Source organism: Chelonia mydas, chromosome 17 (assembly GCF_015237465.2).
Source record: "Chelonia mydas isolate rCheMyd1 chromosome 17, rCheMyd1.pri.v2, whole genome shotgun sequence".
NCBI lineage: Eukaryota > Metazoa > Chordata > Testudines > Cheloniidae > Chelonia > Chelonia mydas.
The window spans coordinates 7,672,763-7,685,077 of NC_051257.2; the positions used below are offsets into that span (position 1 = coordinate 7,672,763).

A 12,315-nucleotide genomic window follows, 5' to 3' on the forward strand; every position below is an offset into this window, starting at 1 on the left:
GCTCATCGCTTCTTTGGAAAAAATCAAGAACTGCATAAAGATAACAGATCCTTTCCCAATACTGCTGGCACAGTACAAGATTTTGCACATTATTCAGTACTCCCCCCCCGCTTCTACATCAGAGGCTCAAAAGGGACTTTAGGAGACTGCTCTGCAGAGCTGGAAGTGGTCTTCCTTAACAGGCTCTGGTGATGGATAGAAACAGTGTGTGCAATGTAGACAGAACAGCATCACAATGACTGTGTCCCTCTTTGCCTTGTGCATCCTTCTCTAAGATGGGAATGTCAGCCCAGGCTTTATGCAGTTTTTTCAAGCATTAATGAACGTTTGTAAGGTGCTATTTAGATGCCAGATATTGTTATTCATGTCTTAATATGACTTGTATAAACACTAAAATACCAGTTATTGATCAGAGGGTATTACAACCACATTGCAGCCACTTCTACACAAATCTCTAGATGTAAAAAAGAGAATTTATTCCCACCATGTTTAACCTCAACAAGAGAGAAAGGATGGTCCGGGGGCTCAGGCACCGGGACTCAGGAGATTGGGTTCAGCAGTTCCTGGCTAGATCACAGATTGTGTGAGAGACCTTAGGGAGGTCACTTAAACTCTCTGTGCCTCAATTTCCATGACTGTAAGATGGGGGGTAATGTCACAGCCTTTGTCTATTTACCTGGTAAGCTCTTTGGCGCCCCCTTTTACTGCGTGTTTGTACAGCATCAAACACAATGAAGCCCTGGTTATAGCTGGTGCCTTTAGGTGCTACTGGCGTACAAATTAATAATTGTTTTTAGTAATTTGTATCTTTTGTGCGACTAGTGGCCAGTTGCATTTTAAGTATTATTGACTCATGCTGCCAATAATAACCTTTTGGGTAAGCAGACTGGCTGTGCACCAGACGGGGTACATTTAATGAGGCTGATACAGCCAAATGCAGCGAGGTCTCAGTTTTTGTAAGGACATCACAACTTCCCCTAACCGCTGCAGCTCTCAACAGATTTTGAAATTCCAACTCTACCTTCTTATTTCCAAACCCTTTCTAAAGCTCTGCACCCGAATGGCAGACGGTACCGCCACACTATCCGCAAGCTGGCAGTTCCTGTGATTTCAGCTACAACACCGTAACGGACTTCTCCAAGGGAAACAAAAGAATTACATCACTCACTTCTACTGTCACAATGTCTCAGAAATTCCTTTGGCATTTCCTCCTCTTTTTGGGGGGAAAAGGTGGGGGAAGAACAAGAGGGGCTGAATGATGACACCAGAATTCAAAAAGGAGAAGAAAGTTTTCTGAAGAAAAGGGAAAGCGTTTTTTCATTGTTAAGGGGTTTTATCCAAGTAATTAACATGAGCTATTTTCCAGAGAAGGAGTAAAACCATTGGCAAAAGTGTGCATTATTTGAAAGGCAGACAATCTTTGCTGTACTTAAGGCTCTTCAGCACCTCCTGTAATAGACCCTCATTTTTCAGGGATCTGCCTAATCGATGCCCACTCTGAACTGAAACTTGGGATATAAAGGTCTCACGCCAAGAGTGAGTCCTCCCCCTCCCCCTTTTCTCTCACACATAGTTTGGAGGGGAGGAGGGAATTCATTCATTTACGTTATTCAAACTGGGTATTTATTAAAAATACTGAGCCATCATTTTAGAACATTCTATATAGTTTCCGCATTTCAAATGATGGAAACAGAATAATTCACATTCTTGGGGATTCCAGTGGCTAATTAGTTATGTTCTCTTTCTTCCCCACCCCCAATATATAGACTAAATGGAGGGGACAAGGGAGAACATTAATTATATACATATAAAATCCCTTTCCACTATGTTACTCCCTTTATATAGTGAAGAATCCCTTTCCACTAGGTTGGCAGGCTGCATTATAAATGTGAATTTAGTGCTTACGAAAGGGGCTGAATTGACAGCCTTGAAGACTGATCCTCTGCAGATCCATGGAGTTATCACATAGTACAGTGTGCAGCTTTCCCCACATACTGTCCCAGCTCTGACCCGGAGAGGCCACCTCTGAGGGTAAAAGGGGGTGCTGTTTCCATGGCCCATTCAGTCCTTGGCCTCTGTGGAGGCTGCCAACAAGGAGCCCAGTTAATATCAACTGTGGTGGTCAATGTTATATTTCTTCTGCAGTTGAACTGAAGCCCAAGCCCTGAGAAAGAGCAGCTCTTTGTAGCAGGCTCTCTCTTCCCATTCACCAGGAAATCTTACAGCTAGCCGGCCCTCTGACCTCTTCAGGGCAGAAAACACTTCTCTTTGTTAAGCCTCATTTTACACTTGCAGAACTTCTAGTGCCAGCTTCCACTGGAAATTCTGCCAAAGGCCATTGCAGACAGTTCGGCTCAAGGCTGTGTTTTAAGTAGCTATAGCAGACAAATGTCACGTTCATACTTAATACTCCCAATCAGTATGTTCGGACTAATTTTCCAAACGTACTTTCCTCTTCTTGCAGCTTGGTTCTTTTTTTAATGGTATATCCTACATCACCCATTGGAATGCATCACTCCTACAGAAAACACAAATCCTGCCTAAGCAATGTAGGTGCTCAAGGATATTTTACATCTATAACCTCTGAAGGGGGGCGGGGTGGGGAGAGAAGCAAGCAAAGACTTTCTGCTACGAGAGCCAGGAACTTATAAGAACGGACGGCAAGAACATGGGCTGCCAATGGCATGTTCTTCAACATCACACTTGGGAAAACCTTTTGTCTCTTTGACCTATTCCATATTCACACTTGACCATGTTGCTATAAAGACCCAGCATTTCCCATATCTCGTCATCCATACAGAACAACCTCAGGCTTGGAATATGCAGCTGCCCTGTCGTTCCTAGCAGCCCGATTTCAAGGAGCCATCAGGAATGCCTCTGGACTTCACTCCACTGTCCCCATCTCTGCACAGTCAATCATGCAGGGCATTGCTATTAGAACCAGGGACCCAGTTTGTCCCTGGTGCAAGGCCACTGAACTCAGTTGGGTACTACCAGGGAGCAGCATGACCTTAGGAAACTCTTTGCTTTACCTTTACTGTCCCCTCGACTTCCACGAACCAGCGCCTCAGCATGGCCTGGATTTGTCCATCTGTCAGCTCAGGATTGGCATCATGGATCTTCTGCTTGACCAAGTCTTCTAGCAGAAGACGCCTTAGTCTCCAGTAGAAGAAAGTACGGGAGGTTCTCCACTCTAGAACATCCTGCGCAAGACCCAGATGGGGAAGGAGGGGAAATGAGTGAGGTCAGAAAACCCAGAGCCATATTTAACTCCCACAGATTAAGGCGGGATCCTTGGGACCTGGCCACTGCAATCAGAGTGGGGCTCAGAGGTGTAGCAAAGTAGCAGGGCAGTGCATAGCTGATTGCTGGGGTGTGTTGGCTCACTTGGGCAGAAAATGGAGATGTAAGAGAGGAGGAATGTTGTACCCATTTGGGGCGAGAAGGTGAGTGGAAGGGAGAGTCTATTATGGGAGGGGACCAGAGAGCAAACTTTTGGTGGATTGATGCCCATTTACCCTTACGTCCACCTCCGCTCACAGAGAAGCATGTGCTCCCTTAGCCCCTAGCGGGTATAAAGGCAGGGACTGGGGAAAGGCTCAGACTTGGATATGTTCGGTTAGGCTGCTTGCAAAACAAAACCACAATGGCAAAAAGTATTCCAAGTGCTGAGCTTCGAAACCTCCCACCGTGTCATACTAACCCGGCCTCCTGCCCCTCTGTTCTCTCCACTCCCTTCTAAACTCTCTTCCCTTCTCCAGTGGGGGACACAGCTCTATCAGCACATCATGAGAATCAAGCAGCCTCAGAGGGAAATCCCCAACACTTCCACATTCCAAACTTCCCCAGGGAAAATAAAATTCAGACTGCATTTGGAAAGCGATGCGGGCGACTAACTCAGCCAAGGTTAAAGCTCCGACAATGGAACTGGACTTTACTATTCTGCTATAGCCCATCTGTTCTACTTGCTGCTCAAACAGGGTCAGCCAAAGACCACAGAGTGCATCCATTTAGTGTCTTTACTTCCTTCCTATCTGCCTGCGAATGAAGAGTTTGCCACTGGAAAGGGAAGTGTCTGGTCAGTTTTTTAATATATCAGCTGGTTGCAGGCTGACAAATGAAAGCGTGGGACCACAAAACATTAGTACTAAGCCAAGGAGCTGGCCCAACTCAGGCAGAGGGCGGGACTAGAGAGGGACACTGCTGTGGCAAGGTCTGTTGGGAGAGGGCACTTGGGCATGAGGTTTCCTGGGTGCCTGTGGGGTGCACGAGCCTTTGATCCTGCTTTGCTCTATCAGTAACGGGCTGGGGCTTGGGAGATTTCAGAAATGGCCACACTGTTCATCTCAGTCTGTGACAATGTCCTTGGCTGCATTCAATGCATGGACACGTCCTGGGCCTTTCGACAGGAATGGTAAGAAAGGATCCATTATACTTACAGTAATGACACCCTTCTCCTGCATTCGGCCTGGCGTGTCATGCAGGTCAGCAAACTGCACCGCCACCTGATGGTAAATGGGAATTAGGAATTCCTCCCGTTCCTTCAGCTTGGTCTCCAGCTCCTTCCGCTCAGCTGGGCTTAGCTCCGGGGTGCCTGGAATCAGACAAAGCAGCCTGTCAGAGACCCTGGAAAGGTTAAAACAGGTGTGTGCAAATAATCCCAGCTTTGGGAGACCACAGACCTCCTGCTTATTGTCTGTAATCATGTTACATGATCTCAACACAGTATTTGCTTAGGTGCTTTTTTGGGGGTAAGATTTCCTCTCTGGACTGGCGCTTTGGCTTTTGGTTTCCCAAGAGTAGTTGATAAGCAGCAATGTTCTTTAACATGACATTTTTAGTCCATGAGGGACTGTGCATTGCCTAGCGTTTCACAACACACAATCCATAGTGCATTCTTCCTCTCTGCTTTTTCGTTCTGCTTTCTCTTTACGGCTGCCTTCCCCAGCTCCTCTCCAACAACGTATCTCCCAAGAACTCCTGTGACTACTGAGGCAGTGTGGCTAGGTCGGGGTGGCCAACCTGAGCCTGAGAAGGAGCCAGAATTTACCAATGTACATTGCCAAAAAGCCACAGTAATACGTCAGCAGCCCCCCATCAGCTCCTCCCCCTCCCAGCACCTCCCACCCACCGGCAGCCCCGCTGATCAGCGCCTCCCCCTCCTCCCCACACCTCCCGATCAGCTGTTTCGTGGCGTGCAGGAGGCTCTGGGGGAAAGGTGAGAGGAGCGAGGGCACGCCGGCTCAGGGGCGGGAAGGGGTGGAGTGGGGGCAGGGCCTGTGGCAGAGCCAGGGGTTGAGCAGTGAGCACCCCCCAGCACACTGGAAAGCTGGCGCCTGTAGCTCCAGCCCTGTAGTCGGTGCCTATACATGGAGCCGCAGATTAACTTCTGAAGAGCCGCACGTGGCTCCGGAGCGACATGTTGGCCTCCCCTCGGCTAGAAGTTCAGGCACAGGACTGGGAAGTTGGGAGTGCTACGTTGCAATCCCGGCTCCGCGATGACTTGCTGGGTGGCCTCGGGGCTCAGTTTTCCACGTGTAAAATGAGGACAATAGTAATCTACCTACTTCACCAGGCAATTGTGAGGATTCAGTTGTTAGCGTTGGTCATCTGAGCACATAAGGAGGTAATTGTTTCTCCAGAAGGGAGGTTAGGAACTAGAATTCTCTTATTGCTGAAAGTAAAGATGGGGGTTGATGGGTTTGGGTCAGCTCCCTGCACCCCTTGACTCAGGACGCTGGTCCAAAGCTTGCAGATGGCTATCATCATCATAATGGGCCAAACCAAAAAACTTGATCTGAACAGCACCAATCTTTGGATCTGAAATCAGCAGCTGAGGTCCCCAACTCTGCCTAAATTCCAGAAAGATAGCTCCTCCCGGAACCATCCAAGTGCAGTAGGTAGTTATCCCATAGATTTGGCACCTGAATGAGAAAAGGATCCTGTCTTGTTCTTTGGCGTACTGGGCAGTAGCACTGAGCAGGCGCCCTGTCTCTCTCGCACACAGTGCACTGGCAGTGTGGAATACGTGAGTGTACAGGCACAGCTCTTCAGAGAAGGAAGGTGCTCGCCCCTCGCACTGGGACAATCAGACGAGAGCTCTCCAGGCTGACCCAGCCATGCACCAAGCTCTATCGTCATCTAGGCCTATATTACGCTCTCCAGCCTGCGAGGGTGCAGAACTCCATCAACACTGATCTCACGCTGACACTCTTGACCTCCAATTTGTACAAAACACTCTCTAATTAGAGCAGTCTTCACCAGGTCATTGTGTCTGTGTTACTGACTCAGTGGGCTTTTCACCTCTGGGGCTGCTCACTGGGACAGACGCCCACCCCCAGGCCCTGACCAGAATGACTGAAAACCATTCTTGCCAAACAGGCAACAACAACAGGCCAGAGCTTAGTGTAGATCAAACCAGGTTCCTGTCGGGGCTGCAGCTTGCAGCCAGGTTCTGGTTTGGAAAGTTAGCAGCCTCACCTGGAAAGACAGGCAGGACTAGGTATTCCTGAGCATGACGGGAAGTGTCATCTCGTACTACATGAAGGCAAACTCCTTATTGATTACAGTATTGATGGAGCCATCTGGCAAAGACAAATCTATAATATTGGCTCAGACCATCAGCGATTAGTATCACCAGGCTGGGTTTCAACTCCCGTTCTTTTAAATGTAACCGCGTTCCCACCTAGACTGCCTTTCGCTTTCACATGCACCTCCATTCGGCCTTATCGACACCTGCAATTTTTGAGGCTCCGATAAACGCTCCTTCAATGGTCCCTTGAACTGGCTAAAAAATGGTACTGCTTGATCTACACTGGCCAGTCAAACTATGTTAGCAAGAAACCTTTCTAAACTAAGTGACAGAAAGCTTCTGCTAACATGATTTAAATGCCAATGAATTAAGCCATGATTTAGGTGACACAATGACAGGACTTATCCCCATAAATTAACAATGTCTCAGAGTGTTTTAGTTTTTTAAAACTACAGACAAAATTAATGTCTGATGCACACACGCACACTTTACACTTTCCTAGCATTTGTTTCCGACTAGTACCTATCCGTTTTCACAGTCTCACTACAGAGGCGGCACAAGTTACATTCAGCGACATTGCAAAAGGTCACAGAACGCTTCACTCATTTGAGTTACTTGCTGCCAATCAAAGCACACTGTCTAGCGACAGATCCCATATGAACTGGGACGATATGAGGACAAATGTGTCAAAATAATATTGTCCCGTCGAGCTGTTTAAAGTTTTGCGCTCAAAATGAAATGATGTTGCTTTAAATGAAATAAAATGAAAATGTTCGGATGAATGTAGCTTTGTGAAAGAAACCAGAAGAACTAACTTGAGCAAGGCATAAGGTGGGCTATGATTCCGCCCCCGACCACTCTGCCAATGTTCCTACATAGGATTGCAGCATCCCGTTGCTGTTTCCAGCCAGAGGACACTCTCATACAAAGCTCAAGAGCTGTGAGGTGGCTTTGCACTGAGTGTTAACGGAGCTCAGGATCCAACCAAACTCATTTTCAACTGAGACCTAAAAAGCGCCTTCCTCCTCCCCACAGAGAATGACTTGTTAAAATAATCCCTAAAAGCAACCACTCCACCATGGGACTGAGAACCTGAATTCTCCCCTGTTCAGTCAAGGGCCACAATTAGCCTTGGTGTAAGCAGGTGCAGCTCCTTTGAAGTTGCACTCACTCGTTGCAGGGCAAGGCTGGCCCCAAACCCGGTGCAAGGAGAGCAGGTTCATTCTCTCCCACAGCCACACAAAGACACGCACAGTAGGCGCTTGTGCAGAGAGACTTAATGCCAGCCTTGGTTCGATTTGAGCACAGCGCGCAATCTGAGCCAAATGACATGCTACCAGACTTCCCACCTACACTGGGGCCTGAGCAGAGGCTCTGAAGCTCCTGTTGTAGGTTTCACAGCTTTAGACAGTGTGTGGGTGGGGGGGGTTTAAACATAGGGTTACTGGCAATCTGAAGCCAGGTCATGGATAAGTCTCACTCGAAGCCCTAGTAAACAGTGTCCCTCCTTTGCACTTCTATAGCACCTTCCCCCCCACCCACCAAGGAAAAGGCTATACAAGCGTTGATTAATTTCACCTTGCAATGCCCCTGAGAGATATGCAAGCACAATTATTCTCACTGTACAGAGCAGAAAGTGAGGCAAAAAGAGGTTAAGTAACCTAGTAACACAGAAGAGCCTGGAATAAAAGCCAGGAGACTTGACTGTCAGCCCCCTTTCTCTAGCCACTGGACAACATTCCTTTCCTTATTGTTGGCATCTCCTCTAATATTGTTGCTACTCTGTCGGGGTCTATGTGAATACCACCAGCTTTTTGCTCTTTATTGTTTGTGAAGCAATGTCAATGGGATTAAATGTAATGAAAGGAGATCAGCTATTGTCAGGCTGTCATGCTTCCTGGCTGGGTGATATGGAAGGTGACTGTCACTCCTCTGGTCCATGCAGTGCCACATAAACTGTCCAGTTTGAAAGGGCCAGGGTCTGGAATCAAACTGGAGAAGCAGAGTGCAGCTGTGAACGCAGCCAAACTGGAGTCAGCACCACGGACAGCGCAGCTGCTCTGTTACCAAGACTGGGGCCGTATTTTTTGAATCAGGCCCTTACTGAATTCTGCAGACGGACACTGTCCTGTCTGTTCTGTACGGCATACGTTTATATTTGATTTGATAATGTCTTGTCAGATCCGTGTGGTTTTCAATATTACGCCGTCACACACTGAGACTTTTAAGACAACAAGTTCAGACTGTGTCTTCGCTTCATAAAAATCGCAGGTCACGTATACAGTAATTTTTTCAGCTCAGGTATTAGTTTTTTAAATGGCCTTCAACGTAAGCATTTGAAAGGATGGTGGGGAGGTTTTAACTAAGATGCCCTGGCGTCTGATAGCTGAAGAATTTAAAAAAGAATTGTTTGAAGTTCATGTTTCTCTACACACTTTAAATGGCAGCGTCTGTCTGCATTTAAGCCAGCAACACTCATGTATTCTAGGCTGTCTGCCACTCTCTTGTACAGACAAACCAGCTAGGCCCAGTAATGATTTAGGTGAGATTAACAAATATGTCAATGTCTATTTTCTGCTTAATTTAAAAGCAGCGTCTATAAAGATTTTTGACTTCTGAACCCTGTTCTCCTGAAAGAAAGAAGGTAACAATGAGGAGGGGGGGATAAAGAGTGATTATCCTATCATTGATCGTTTGTCAGGAGCATTTCTTATTCACTGGACTATTGTAAAAAGCTAAGCTCTCGATCAATCCTGTAAGCCCCCTGTACAATTAAATATCTTGGAATGGGTTTCTTTCTTTTCTAGCCACATCTTGAAGCCTTGGGGTTTTGCAGAAAGCCAGGGCGTTGTTTGTTTTTATTTCACAGAAAGAGAAGCCTCCATTCAAGAACCTTACCCCAGCAAGAAAGCGGCTTTAAAAACAAAACATCAGGTGCTTCTTTGGCTCTACAGAAACAGCTGAATTATCCAAAAATATTTAATCCAAGTGTCAAATTTAAAATGATTATAACAGCTCTCAAACGGCGTTTTGCATCGCTTTGCCCAGGAGCTCAGTAGCATTATCCCCACTTTTTAGAGATGGTGTAACTGAGGCATAGGGAGAAGTGACTTGCCCACGACCACCCAGCAGGGAGAGCTAGGAAGAGAACTTAGGTCTCCCGAGCCCCAGTCCAGTGTTCTGTCCACCAGGCCACACTGACTCCCATTATAAATCTGTGTGTATGGAGCTAGGTTACCAATAGATGTGTACACTAAAGAAGAAACATTCTAAAACTGCTATACTTAAAGGCAAATAAATATAGCACAGCAGCTCTCGATGGGCAGGTGGTGCATGAAACTATCAACACTAAGAAGATTTAAGGGGGGTTGAAGGAAGGGAAGAAAAATACTGGAATCTAAAGTCATAAAATTAATTTCAGAGTCTTGATGAAGAGGTATATTAGCTGTGGCACCAGGGCCAGTGGTGGCAGCTGACATGCACAAAATTACTAAAGATTTAATTTAAGATTTAAAAGAAGGGAGTTTGTGACTTTCATAAGCTGGCAGGGGACGCAGAACACTGCCCTAACAGAGAGCCTAGGGCTGTTCTGTTTGCACAGGGTTTTGTGTCATGAAATTGTGAATGAGAGTTTTGGCTTGGATTTGCAGATTACTTTACAGTTTTGGACCCTGTGTGGGTGGAAGGGTGGGGGTGTATATATATATACACATACATATATATATACACACACACACACACACTATATTATATATATATATATAAATAAAATTTGTGCATGCTCGTGTTATACACACACAGATGTGTATATATAATTGTGTGTACGTATGTATGTATGTATATGTACATATGTTTATATATATATAGCGCTGATTTGACCACACCAGTTGGATATCCCAGCGTTGGACATGTAAAGATGTTACTGTTTTGTAGCCTTTATCTTCTAATAGTAGCAACAATTACAACAAGACTTTATAATCTACATCATCTTTTGTCCATCTATACCAAGGTGCTTTAAAACTAGCTTGACAATCACCGCAGTGAGTATTACAGAAGTAACACTGAGGCTGGCACTTTACAAATAAAAAATGATCATCACAGCATCATGTTTCGCAAAACGATAGGAATGAATAAGCTAAAAGCCTCCATTCAAATGCAACAAACACAAGTAAGGAAAAACTGGTTAACTCTGAATAGAATCATAGAATATCAGGGCTGGAAGGGACCTCAGGAGGTCATCTAGTCGGAAATACTTGCCCCAAAATGTTTCCCAAAATGAAAGAGGTAAATATTGTCTGGACTCTGTGAACCAGACCGATGGAACCCTGACAAACGTACACCACTTCACCGGAGTATTCCTCTGCTATCCACACCCAGATGGGAACAGAAAGGCTCACCCGACTTTGAGGACCACAGTGCTAAGATATTACCACTATCCCATGTAAGGAGCTAGCTATATTTAAAAGCATTGGGTACTCTTTGGGTCAGGGGCTATCTTTTAGTTATTTGTAGGCACGATACCTGGCAGATTGGGGCCCCAATCCCTGACGGAGGCTTCTAGGGGCTACCAAAACAGTTAACTAAAGAAGGCCTTTATAAACTCTAAGTCTGAAGGAGAAGCTCCTCCCAAAGCCTGCTTCTACCCATTGCACAGGGATAGGAGTGCATGCTTTATAGCTTGCCATCAGAGAGGAAGACTTCAAAGAAGTTGCCCTCCCTGTGCAAACGAATGGTAAAGCCTCGGTAATATATCTATAGGGAGATCTAGCCTGTAAAGTGCTCGGATATTGAATATCAATTTATACTCCTCTCCAAAAGTTAAGGGAAGAAATCGCAGCCAAGAAAGCAACGTCTAAACTCTTTTGATTTGTGTCCCATTAACCAGAGAACCTCTTTTGGAGTAACATGCCAATGCTTCAGCTCTTCCCTCCCGTGTAGAGGTCTCAGAGAGAGAGAGCCACTGACAGGCACAGTGTCCTGCAGTGATTACAACCTGCTAGAATGTCAGGGCTCAGGCTGCCTTTAATAAAGTTCCTGCCAGATGGAAATGGCTCAGCGGGACCATGAATCACGGCTTCCCATAACATTTAGTAGCAAAGTGCTTTTTTTAAATATGACCAGTTTAACAGGTTAGACAAAATGACTTCGAGAAATGTTATTGTAGCTTCCCTCTGATTGCAGAAAGCTGGGCAGCTTCTGAATCAATTTGATGGTTTACGGTTTCTCAGCTATTAATATGGGGGATTTTCCCCTCCGCCCAGCCTCGCGCAGTAAAGCTTCTCTACTTGCTTCCCGTCACCTCTCATGTATGCCAACAAAGATGTGGGCAATAGCCCAACCTGCTCACCCAGCACCTTGCTGAGACAGAACCTCACTCACTTTAGGGCTGCATGACACCACCAAAGTGGGGTAAAGCCTTGGTGTAAATGAGACTCCTACTGATAATATCTTCACTGAGCAAAACACACTCAGTATCATAAAACAGCATCTAACCTCGCTGAGGCTGGACTAAAACAAGCGAAGCCTTCTACACAGTGGCTAGACTGACCCCCTTACAATCCAGGAGGGCCCAGCTCCACTTGTCTCCAGGCCAAAGTCGAATGGATCCCAGGACCAGTGACTAACCGGCAACGCAGAGATGTGTGCGCTCACCTATCCGAGTGTTAAAAGGACTATGTTGAAGGTTTTCTGAGGGTGATTAGGGGAAAGAACATTAAGGCACCACCGCAGCAAAGCATCTAAACTTGGGCTTAAGTCCATCCCTAGTCTAAAAGGACATGCGC

At 46.1% G+C, this 12,315-nt stretch overlaps 1 protein-coding gene across 9 annotated transcripts in view; it reads right to left on the bottom strand.

Annotated features, from left to right (window-relative positions):
• Nucleotides 1-12,315, bottom strand: part of ACACA (acetyl-CoA carboxylase alpha) — a 206,454-nt gene that overhangs the window by 9,992 nt on the left and 184,147 nt on the right. For 7 of the 9 annotated variants that reach the window (XM_043531245.1, XM_043531243.1, XM_043531244.1 and 4 more), the window contains 2 exons: nucleotides 4,440-4,594; nucleotides 3,033-3,203 (listed from right to left, as the gene is read on the bottom strand). In XM_043531245.1, coding sequence (XP_043387180.1) covers nucleotides 3,033-3,203; nucleotides 4,440-4,594 — 326 coding nt within the window. The other 2 variants (XM_043531248.1, XM_043531249.1) reach the window with 2 other exon arrangements.